The sequence below is a fragment of the Mycetomoellerius zeteki genome, unplaced genomic scaffold (genome assembly GCF_001594055.1).
Source record: "Mycetomoellerius zeteki isolate Tzet28-1 unplaced genomic scaffold, Tzet1.0 scaffold106, whole genome shotgun sequence".
NCBI classification, from domain to species: Eukaryota; Metazoa; Arthropoda; class Insecta; order Hymenoptera; family Formicidae; genus Mycetomoellerius; species Mycetomoellerius zeteki.
This window is the reverse complement of record NW_017255975.1, coordinates 2,504,708-2,516,781: the sequence shown is the minus strand read 5'-3', so window position 1 is coordinate 2,516,781 and position 12,074 is coordinate 2,504,708. Positions and strand designations below refer to the sequence as shown.

The following is a 12,074-nucleotide window of genomic DNA, read 5'->3' as shown; positions in this document are numbered from 1 at the left end:
GAAAATTTAATTCGATAATAATATCGCGATTCTTTCGATTATGATTTTATTAGCAATTTGTTGGGACAATGGTAATGGTATCGAGGTCGATGCAAGCAGACCGATGTGACCGGAACATTGCGAACAGAACGATCATCACAGCGTCACGCAACTTGGTGAGGTCGCTGTCAAGGTCGTCACGTGTACTAACTATTATCACCACCACCCTCGCCACTTGAATGTTACGTCGGATCGGCGAGTTCGGGGTAGTCGAGGATCACAGCGGATTCTTTCAGTGGTCGTTCGTTGGTCACCACCTTCGTGAGGTTAATTCTGGCGGGTCCTAAACGAGGACAATCCGTCGGTTAGCCGGTTTCGAAGAGTAGATGGCTGACGGAGGCGACAGGTGGTGGATAGGTTGCAGAGCTTAGGGGATGTCGCGTCCTGGGGGTGGTAAGACTTATCTGAGTCTGTGGCGTGAATTCCTGGCCTACAACTCGACCGCCAGGAGATTTGGCTTAAATCGACGTCTGGGAGTAAGTTTACCATTTTTATCGATTTTTAAGAACTAAATGGCTGTCAATTATCGCACGTCGGAATTCATAAATGAGATTACAATTTATTTGAATTTAATATTTATTAAATGTCTAATTTGAATTTTTTTAGTTTAATTCTACACTTTATCCTATAATATTTTATAAATAATTTTACAGCTTTATAAATAACTTCTTATGAAATTTTACAAAATTTTAGACGGTTCAAAAATTCACAGAAATAAAATATCGTTTAATTATATTGTATATATTACATGTATGAATACGCTAAATAGATGTATTTTTGGAACTAAACATTAATCCCAACTTACATCGATTATGATTTTGATGTAAAATCAAAAATTAATATTTAAATATATGTATAATATATGTATAAGTACGGGTAATGATATCTTAAGGTGTGTCCAGACTATCGAACCGAAACTCGAGCCGAATTTCGAGCAATTCGACTAACATTTATTGTTTTTTGCCGAATCGCATAACAAATGTTTACCGAAATACTCGCGGCTCAAGATTTGGCTCGAGTTTTGGCTCGATAGTCTGGACATACCTTAAAATGAATTATCGCTATTATCAGTTTTGTTGTATATTCGATTTTCGTAACTTTCGCAAACGAAAGATAAGACGCTCTTTTGTTTAAATACCGACTTTCGTAGGCAATAAAGGTTGAGATAATTATGATGCAATAATACAAGCAGTACGAAGTGTCTTATCGTTATACCAGAAGTCTGAGTCAGAATTTGTGTTTTGCGATATATATTGTTTGATTTAGGTCTGCAGCTAAAGATAATAAAATGAGAGAGAGAGAGAGAGAGAGAGAGAAGAGAAAGTTTTTAGGCATTGCTACTTATGCAAATCTTCAATGCATTTTGTGCAATTTCCAAGGTTTACACATTGCAAATTTTTAGTTTTCTATTTCTTCTCGACATTCTCGAACTAGAGGCCATACGCTAACTAGGTTTTCACCAAGCAACTAATCAACTCTAAAGCCATTCGAGTGTGGATAATGGTAATTTTCGCGACAATAAAACGGAACAATATTATGAGGATAGAAAATTTTCTGCCATTCTTTCTTATTTTTTTTATTATCTTTTACGTATCTATCTTTATTTTTTATTACCTTTTACGTATCTATCTTTAATTAATTTTTTATTAATTATTATTTTTGCAAATTTGATTTTAACAATTACATTAATTTATTAATTGTGATGAAAGAAAAGTAAGTGTAATATTTGATTTGGTAAACTTTTCTTTAAAATTAAATAATAAAATATACGTCAGTGTTGAAATTAACAGAAAACATAAGAAATAATTTTTTTTATTATAATTTATTATTTTTTATTTTATTGTAAAAGATTCTTCAATCTTCTCCGTTGATCTTGTATATACGATCAATGATACGTTGACAAAGAATCGCTAATGAAGTCGGATTTAGAGGGCGAATTAGCAACCATTCTAATACGTTCAGAACCTCAATAAAGAGTTAAAGAGTAGTTACGTGGCGAGACATCCGTGAAATAGTCGAGATACTTGTTATATAGCTTCTTGTTCAAACCCCAGATAGACGCAATAAATCACAGTGTATCATTAACCGAGACACTACCGTGTGTCTCCAGATTGATATCGATTTCCTGTTTCTATTTACGTCATTAACGTATCGTTCACGTTTGTGCAACATTTCGTATCGCGAGATGAGAAGGGGCAATCTGAGATTTACGATTGAAACAATGGTAATGACGTATAATAACATAAATAAGACGTGAAATATTTACATATCTCTTCAAGTGATGTAGAAAAATTTATGTTTTATATTTTATTATAATATCAGAAAATCTATATATCCTCGGAAATGAATAACACTTTAATATTCGAAGAAACATGAATAGTGAGAGGAACGCTCGAGAACTGTCGACTCAAGGATCAAGGACTTACTGATCGTAATTAAATCCTGCAATTCCAGAAACACGGCATGAATGTTTCCACGGTGTTTCCCGAAGGATACGTGGAAAATGACCGAGTGCAGCAGCATGCATCATCGATGCCCAAGGAGGATGAGGACAGATCCGCTCAAGAACGACATCGACGTGAGTCCACTGCAATATCCTTTTATATTTAATTTTGCACGAAGAATGAAATCTATAAAATTTGAATTACTATTATATGTTACTAAGGAGAATATGAAGAATAAATAATTTGCGCTCCAATTACTGCGCTTGACTCTCAGTTGTCTGTTTTATTTCTTTTGAATTTAAAGAAATCTATATTTTAACGCGCATAAGATTGATATATATCCCTGATAAATTTCTCCAAAGGCTCATATTTAATTGTTTATTTTAATTTTTATTTTTTTTACTATTTTTTTTTACTATTTTTAATCTTAAAAAATTCGCTATCTTGCCATATTTAGCGTTAAATACGCTTACATATATCACTCTATGTTTTTAAATTTATACGAATTCACGGATGAGTTAACAATTTAATAGCTAAACTTCGACACGGTATGATACGCTTCATGCGGTTTTTCTGCAGGAAATCATATCATTTATCAATCCCGCGGAAGTTCTCCGAATCATTTATGTGCATAAATATATGAAAATACAAAGGAATGCGTTTCCGGCAGCACAACGTTCGTTGGCGACGTATCCGCATGAACGCATCGCTGCAGATTATTATGCAATTACATGTAATTAAATGGCGTGTCATATCTTGAGAAAGAGATTACGAGGCGATTTTCCGTTTAATTAAATTCTTCATCTCTCAGGAAAATCCAGGGTTAAACATATAAAAACAATATAATGCATAAACATTTTGCTACGATCTTAATTCTTAATCCTTTCATTTTGAAATTGTGTATCAAATTACAATATCACGTAAAGTGATTTTTACAATAAAATCTTTACAATTGTTGTATTTATTGAACAAAACATAATATCCAAGTATTTTTTAACATATCTTTATTTGTAACAAATAAATCTTTTTATTGTTATATTCTTGCCCGTATTGCGAAAAGAAACTGTAACTTTACCACAAATACGTAACGTATTTCAAACTTTTAGTAGCATTATAATTAAGTATTTTACCGAGTATTCTATAACGATAATAAAATATTATTGTGAATAAATTTTTAACGTTCTTATTGCAATAATTTTGACTATTTAGTAAATCATGGATAATAACAAATTCCTATTTTATCGACGCGCGACGGGCAGGCTATATCAGTGCTACAAAAGTTTAATTCTGCAGCGCTTTAAATCGCTCTCAACAGATCGCGACTTACGTGCAATTCACGAAAAAAAACGCGACTCGAAAATCCTTTTATAATTTTATATGATTTATTTAATTTTTAAATTATAACTTAATATAATTATATACTATCGAATTTTACACAAAATAAAAGCGCGCATTAATCGATAAAAGTACGTCTTAAATATTGATCTATTATTGCATTTTTATATTATTGCAAAATACGTAAAATTGAAAATTTTATTGTTTTATTTTGTTTATACTTTTAAATTCTGTGAAGTTACTATCAATGATAAGACCTCAAGCAAAACTAGCGTGTTACGAAACATTTACATTCCATTCTGCTGCACTCTAATTATCGATAGTCGTCAATACAAATTATCAATACTTATCGCGACGTTTGTTTTTCTGAACTCTCGTGTATTTTATAGTCGTTTATTCCGTTTTTCTTGAATTTTCAAAAACGATAAATTAATTCAAGAATCAATTTAATGAAGAATTTTAGTTGTATTTTACACGAGTATCGATTAATACCTCTAAAATTAATACCTCTAACTATGTAAAATTATTGAATCTAAAATTTTAGGAAATTTATGCTTTTTTAATTCGTTTTCGTTCTCGAAGTTTCCGAAATAGGAAAATTAATTTTACTTAATAAAGCGATCTCGGACGTGCTTAGCCGGAAACGGCGAGTCGTGCGAAACGGATAATTTTGCATTTTCCACCGCGTCGTTGGCGTGCCTCATTTTCTATGCGTCGACAATTATAGTGTTCACGACTAGCTTGCGGCGGCGGCTTCTGCACATGCGATTAGCATCAGCTGTTAATGTTATGCGTTCGAGAAATTGCACCCTAACGATCTCGATAATCATTGCGATAATCCGACGATGTATGTTTACGTGCTGTCGATTCATTGTTTCGTGCAAGAGGAAGATGTTCCTTAATCGTGTATTACTTCAATTCCTCATTCCACCATTATTTTTCTTGCTGAGAGATGCTACTAATTATTTTATCAAGAATATTCTTATTTTTAGACATGTTGACGGGCTATTTTTCTTTCAAGACTAAAATTTTCCACAAAAAAGAAAAGAGTTTACATCGATAAATTTTCTCAGTTTAAGATAGATGTGAACAATTTTATCGCGCAAAATTTACTTTACGAGTCTTCTGGGAACGTGATGCAATCAAGTTTTATAGTAAGACGAATAAGCGAGGAATCTGGCGACAATTCTCGGTTGCAAAATGTAAAATTCTCGTGAAATCTTTTGCGCATTTGCCCATGAAAAATCAGTTTTTATTATTTAACTGCTGTCCTAAAGTGCAAAAACTCACCTGGCTTGTAAAATGCGTCGGAATTAATTTAAATTAAATAAATTATATAACTAAATGTGAATTTTACAACATACTTTTTAGAATTATGATAATTAAGGTGAGTTCACAAATTTTTAAAGGATTTCGCCGATGCACAACCGATTGTAACAAAAATTAAAGCAGCGCCAGTGCCGGCAGATATGAGATTTCTCACGGTACTTTTTGTTTCGCATCACAAACGATCGCTTGTCGAGATTCTACAATTTCCGCTATGCTAGCATTTAATTATTATTCTTTACTATGCGTCATGTTGTTATACACGTATCGTATGGGATTTATTTTGAGGATAAATTCCTTGAATAAGCGTGAAATCAACTTTTCTTTAACAAAAACTTAAACTGCATCTTTTTTGATTCTTTTAAATATTAATGTTAAATGTTGTAGTCTGGATATTAAAATAAATATAAATATTGTTTTCACAATTTGAATTTATGTCAATTTGCAAAATCATTATATGTAAATCATTATATGTAAATTTATTTTAATTACACATCACATATACTTTGCTTTGTTTGATAATTTGTAGAAGATGATGTAACAATTTTTAATATTTAGAATTTAATATAAATTTTAATATTGACGATTGTCATCCTCTGGAATATTATTACTTATCTATTATTTTTTTTATTTTATTAGGGGAAAGTTGTCGATACTGATATAACTTCCGAAAGAATCCCCTTATTTTTTGTTTATTTTATATAAACATTATTAACTTTATTAATAATGATAAAAATATATGATCTGTTTAAATTATTAAAAAAGTAAGAAATCATAATTTATACATTCATGCTTGTTTTTATAAAATTAGCTAAGAACGAATTCTACGAATGCGAAAATAAAATTCTTACGACTTTCTTTGTAAATTGCACAGTTTAAATAATAATAGATATTTTATTGATAATATTAAATCATTAATATAAATATTAATAATAAAAATAGTATTAAATATTAATGTTAAATAAGTATGCATATAAATAAACAAAAAATATCTTATATCAAAGTGAACAAATTCTAGAAATTTTCATATACATTCACTTGTAGGTATTTTGTTCAGATGACTCTTGAAATAAGAAGAAAAGAATATCTAGCATTACTGTCTGCTGTATTAGTTTTGGAGCTCTATGTCAGATGCTCATTTTTGCTTGTTTTACGAAAAAGTTAATTATTGCAAAATTGCAAACAGTATTATAAAAATTGCTATATCATCTGATAGAAAACACGTTCTAGTTTGTTTAGTAGTTTGTTTAGTAGGTATTTAGGTGTATCTAGTGTATCTAGTGTATTTAGATTTCTAAAGTTTTATTTTTAGCTTTTGTTTATAAAATATTGTATCCAAAAACAAAATAGTGACGGTATAAGTTAAACTATATACCGCTGTATGTGAATAACATAAATAAATAAAGGAGCACTATTCGAGGTATTTAATCAAAATTCAATCTCAATCTATTTGGCGCTTCTTTATTTATTTATGTATATTTTTCAAAAGCCGTTTAAATTGATTTGAACATAATAAAAAATGTTACATAAAAATTGCACAGAAAATAAGAAAAATCAGGAGTAATTACTAGAACAGGGTTTTTATCATTAAATATAAATAAAAAAACTTATTTAAACAAACTGATACAATCAGAGGAATGATTCCTCTAGATCGATGTCACACTTTCGCAATGCTAGCAAATCGCAAGAGCGATTAATCAGATCGATTAGACAGATGATCGTGCGAGATATAATTTATAAGCGGCATGTGCACGGTAATTTACACAGTAAGCCAATTAAATTCAATTTTTCCAGATATAATATGTCTACTTCTATGTAGATATAATAATAATATTTCCAAGGGAGGATTTTCCATCGGTCGAAACTTACTGTATAATTTAAGTGAAAGAAATAATTTCTGCTCCTACTTATCATGTAACACCATTAGGATAACTCCGTATTAGGGTATATACGCCGCACCTATCAAAAACTTAATTTATTAAGTATTATTTACTATGTTTAAAGTAAACGAACTATATCAGTAAAAACTTTGTACTGTCTACTACTATGAAAAAAATATTAGAAATCCGAAATATTTATTTTTCGTCTTAAGAAATAAACTTTTTGAAGTCCTTGCGTTTTTGCCGTATATCCTATAGGGGTGGGATATATGGCTATTCAGGGGGAGAGCGATGTATGTACGGCTCATGAAAAATTTACAAATAATGCTTAAAAATAAGACATAAAATGACACAATAACTTATAAAATACGTTTATCAAGTTTTATTAAGGAATAAGAATGATAAATATGTATATGAAGTAATAAATAATAATTACAGTCTTCCTACGCATATATTACAAGTGTTATGACGTGAGGTACATATTTTATATAATATATTCATTGCATTTAGTGCACTGAATTCAATCTGCGCACTTTGTATGCTTTGGGCATAAATCCCATCCGCTAAAAATGCCGTATATCCCAAACAGGTAGGATATACAAGACAGCAAACTAAACAAAGAATAAGCTAAATAAACTAAAGAAAGCAAAGCACTTATATTTTGCTATAAAACATGCTTTACTTATTCCTCTACACGTATGTATCACGAAATAACCACTAGGTCTTTTACACGCCCTATAGTAATCATTTTATGTAGATTATAATTTATGATGGCGCTACTTATTACAGTGACAAACCGATTCAACTCACAATAATTTCATTAATATTAACAGTAAGAAGCTGAAATCATAACACAATACTAATACAACATAAAGGCATGTAACAGAGTAGTTGCGGGAAAATTACTCCCACTCTTTCTATTTTTTCTGACTTCTGCGGCGTAAATCCCAGCGCGGCGTATTTGCCGGAGTTACCCTATATCTATTCATTATGAATTTAGATAACACTTTTCGTTTAGCTTCATTTTTTGAGCATTTTAATTAAAAAAAAACACACTTTTTTAAAACTAAAAATATATTCTTTAAAATAAAAATTGTTAAAAATATGACGAAAGAGAGACATTAAAGTTAAATGAATCGTTTTATACAAGGCATTTGAAAGATGCTCTAAAATTTTTAATCTTTCGAGAGAAGCATCTCTTTTTATTACACGAGTACAATAATGAGCTCGTGATTTATTAGTCTTGTTGTTAGAAGTCGTTACGAAAGATGAAAGAATTAAACGGAGAGCAATCAGTGTGATCTCAACAACGATTAATGCTATGATGACCATTGTAGTGATTCTTCACGATGCATGGCCCGCCAATGTCATTAAAGCGTTACGGCGTGCCTTGCATCGAAGCGGCGTAGTTTTCCTTGATCCTGCGAATTCCCGAACGTGAATTGCATAACTCTGCGCGTTTTTTTCATTTCTCAGAAGAGCGCGTTATTCATGCTATCGCGACGAATCTAATTGTTTGCCTAATTTCGCATGATTATCTGTATATACGATATAGATTACTGCTGTTCAATTATTTTTCGCAAAAGCTCGTTAACAAGGTGGAAAATTTTCCATTCTCCAAAGAAATATAAGCGCAGTCTTTCTATTTTCTACATTATTGCCTACCCATTTGGCCCATTTCTATTATTATACTACATTATAATGCGAGATAAATTGAATTAAAATGATTATTCTTATCATGGATCATAATTTTAGGAAGATATCTATTAAGAAAGAAAAATAATTAAACTATTTTTATTACATTGATCAGAATAGCATATCTTTCAATTATTTTAATTTGTAATTTATTCTGGTTCTTAATTAATATGTTTTCAAATTTATGTTTTTTAATTTTATATCTTTTGTATCCAAATATTTCTCTAAAATTTTTAATACATATATTAAATTTTTACTAAATATCATTTTAATTTGATAATTTTTGTTATAAGCAATGTATTCAGCGGAAATTATATTTAAATTTAAAAAAAATTAAAATTAATATATAAATTGCAATTTTGATAAAATAAAAATTGGATTAGCATTAAATTAGGAAACAAAAGGAAGAAAATAAAGTTGTTTGAAATTGAACATGTGAATAATTACGCCTTTGATTGCGTATAATAATTACTTTACGTCAAACAATTCACCTAAACGATGAATTTTTCTACAGTTAACGCAATGGTACAATCATGTAATAGTTAATGACTTCAATGTCCTTCGAAATTTGAGTCACGCCTCATAGACTCTTACAGTAATTTCGGCGAGCTTTTAAATTAGATATTAAGACTATATTACATCTTCGATCAATCTTTAGATTGATGAAGCGTGACTCAATGTTTCATTAAATTTTATTGTCACTTTAGTATTACTATGATAGCTATCATGATTCTAATTCCCAGTTATCGTAACGAAATGTGTTGTCGCAAAACATTATACGTGATAAAATATACTGTCATGTATTTACAATCGGATCAAAAAATTTGAAGAAGTAATTGAACGGAAATTTTTACATATCTTGCTATATTAATAGAACTCAGACTATAAATTGAAATGTAAGATAAAACTCATTTACTGCAGCAATATGTTCGGTCCTCTTAATGCTGTACACAACTATTCTCATCAAGCGCCGTCACAATCAGCATACCGGGGAGCGAGATGTAACACACGCGACATACCGTGTAACGCGCGAACGTGGTAAAGTCATCACAGAGTTACGTATGGAAGTTGCACAGGCATAATTATTCTTGTGCGAGTGGCGCGCGAGAATGCAATGTGAGTGCGCGACGACGAGTGCACGGCGCTAATTGCGGAAGCTATTTACTACGGAGTCGCTTTGTCACCGCGTAACGACCCAATTAATGCTGTTTGATTATTGTCTGTTACCGTTGCATTATGACAAGGAGACCTTCTCGGCGGCACAATATTTATCTGCTTCGCAAGTATAATAGCGTTGATAAACATCGATAACGTTGTGATAAAAATGTGCGTAATGTTTATTTTTAGCAGGGTTGTAAAGATTAAGAGAAAGGAAATTTTATTTTGTCTGTTGAATTAATTTAAGAATAAAAATGGAAAAAATTGTCAATTATATATATTTATAAATATATAATTATAAAAATATAATAATAATATATTTATTAAGCAGTTCAATAGTATATGAATGATTTTGTCGTAAATATCTAAAAATTTAGTTACATAGATACAGATTTGAAAAATAATTTTATTGATTGGATTATCAAAATAATTATGCAGGACGCTCTCTTAAACTGATTGCTAGAATGTCAAAACTTCTTGCAGCATTGCTCATCATGTTTGAAATTCCTACGTAATTATTTTGACGGTCTAGCAAAATTATTTTCAGATCTGTAGCTAATTTTTTAGATATACTTCAGCAAAATTGTTCTTTCCTTAAATCTACAATTTAAACCATCCTGGTAGACTGGTAGACAGCAGTGTTGCTCGTGCCTCACCATTTGTGTACTTATTTATTCCTCAAATGTAATTCTTTGAATACACACAATAAATTAAATTAAATATTTTTTCTTCGATCTGAATTCGCGCGTCGAGGTCTTCAACAGTTTCGCAGGTGTTTCTACACTGTTTTCCGTGTTACGGTGTGACTTATTGACTTAATGTATGTCACGTTGAATTGAATTTTTGTAATAAAGAAGATCGTTCTCGTCACGCCTACGCGAGAACGATTTTTCAACGCGGGCGTTAAAATACGGTTCGTAAAAGCGCGTCTCTTTATTCGACGGCGAAAACGAAAGCGAAGAAAGAGAGCGGGATCCCGAAACCAACTTGGACAGTTCACTGACACACAGTACCATCCATAAATTTACAAACACGGATGAGAATCCACTTTAAAATACAATACGCGCAAACCGATTCGTTAATTTATATTACACCGATTTAAGACGCACATATATTAAACTGGTTTGCAAATAGTATCCGGTTTCCGCTATTCGACTTTATTTAGCATCTTTTAATGCATTTAAACGCGCGCTAATCCCAAACAGAACAATAAATCACGATAACGTCGAAATAACATTAAAATGAATCGGAAATGATTTAAAAATGACTTTTGATGATTATTTTGGAATCATTTTCATATCATAATGATTTGTTGTTCTGCTTGGGATTATGCTATCCTTATTAACCCTTGGTGTTACTTTATACTGTCACGTAATTACTATATGGATATTGTGTAAAAATATTACATAAAAATGAACATATTATAACAATTTTTTTTTCATTTGAATTAGATATTAAAAAATATTACAGTAACAAGCAAATATATGTATTTTTATTACGTATCTTTATTAATAAAAAAAAATTGTAGCATATTAAGTAAAAGAAACCTCAAATCTGTCATAATGAGAATGACACTGAAGGGCTAACGATATTTACATACGTTATTTGATACTTACTTTTTATTTTCTTTGCTTTACTTTTTCATTCTTGACACCCAGCTTTCATTCTTTAAATTGTTGACTGATGTCTGTCTTGCATATATGCGCTAAAGTGATCTCAGTAGGTAAACAAACAAGAGATGGTTTCCTAAATAACTATAAATAGAAGACGTCGCGAAAATGTCGACATTGAAGTAGGAGCGAACTGGAAGTTGGTGTTGAATGTGTTTTTATACACTGAAAAAAAATTTGCAAATTTTAAATAAATGTTTGCTCCAATAGCACTAACGAAATATTTATTTATAGTAAATAAATATTTATTCAAAATAAGACAGTTATGTTTAAATCGAATAAATATATATTTACACTTAGTAAATATTTCGTTAGTACTATTGAAGTAAATATTTAGTTAAAATCTGTAAATTTTTTTTCTGTGTAGTCATAATTTTGGCGAATTATATCAGAATGTAAATTGTAAATTGGCGTGCATGTGTTGCTTGTTAAAGATCATCTATCCGCTAAATCATTGCGAACTCATGAATGGTACTGTATACGTGCGTGCATAGATGCTTCGTTGCCTCATCGCGCACGTGTGTCAC

The 12,074-nt window shown here is 30.7% G+C and overlaps 1 protein-coding gene across 2 annotated transcripts in view; it reads left to right on the top strand.

Annotated features, from left to right (window-relative positions):
* The first annotated feature begins 31 nt into the window (after positions 1-31).
* LOC108724701 (aquaporin homolog protein drip) overlaps positions 32-12,074 on the top strand; it is a 34,625-nt gene continuing 22,582 nt past the window's right edge. Inside the window, exons 1-2 of one of the 2 annotated variants that reach the window (XM_018451261.1) lie at positions 32-515; positions 2,494-2,617. In XM_018451261.1, coding sequence (XP_018306763.1) covers positions 414-515; positions 2,494-2,617 — 226 coding nt within the window. In that variant the 5' untranslated portion in view covers positions 32-413. Of the gene's footprint in view, positions 516-2,009; positions 2,264-2,493; positions 2,618-12,074 lie in introns of those variants that run through there. The other variant, XM_018451269.1, reaches the window with a different exon arrangement.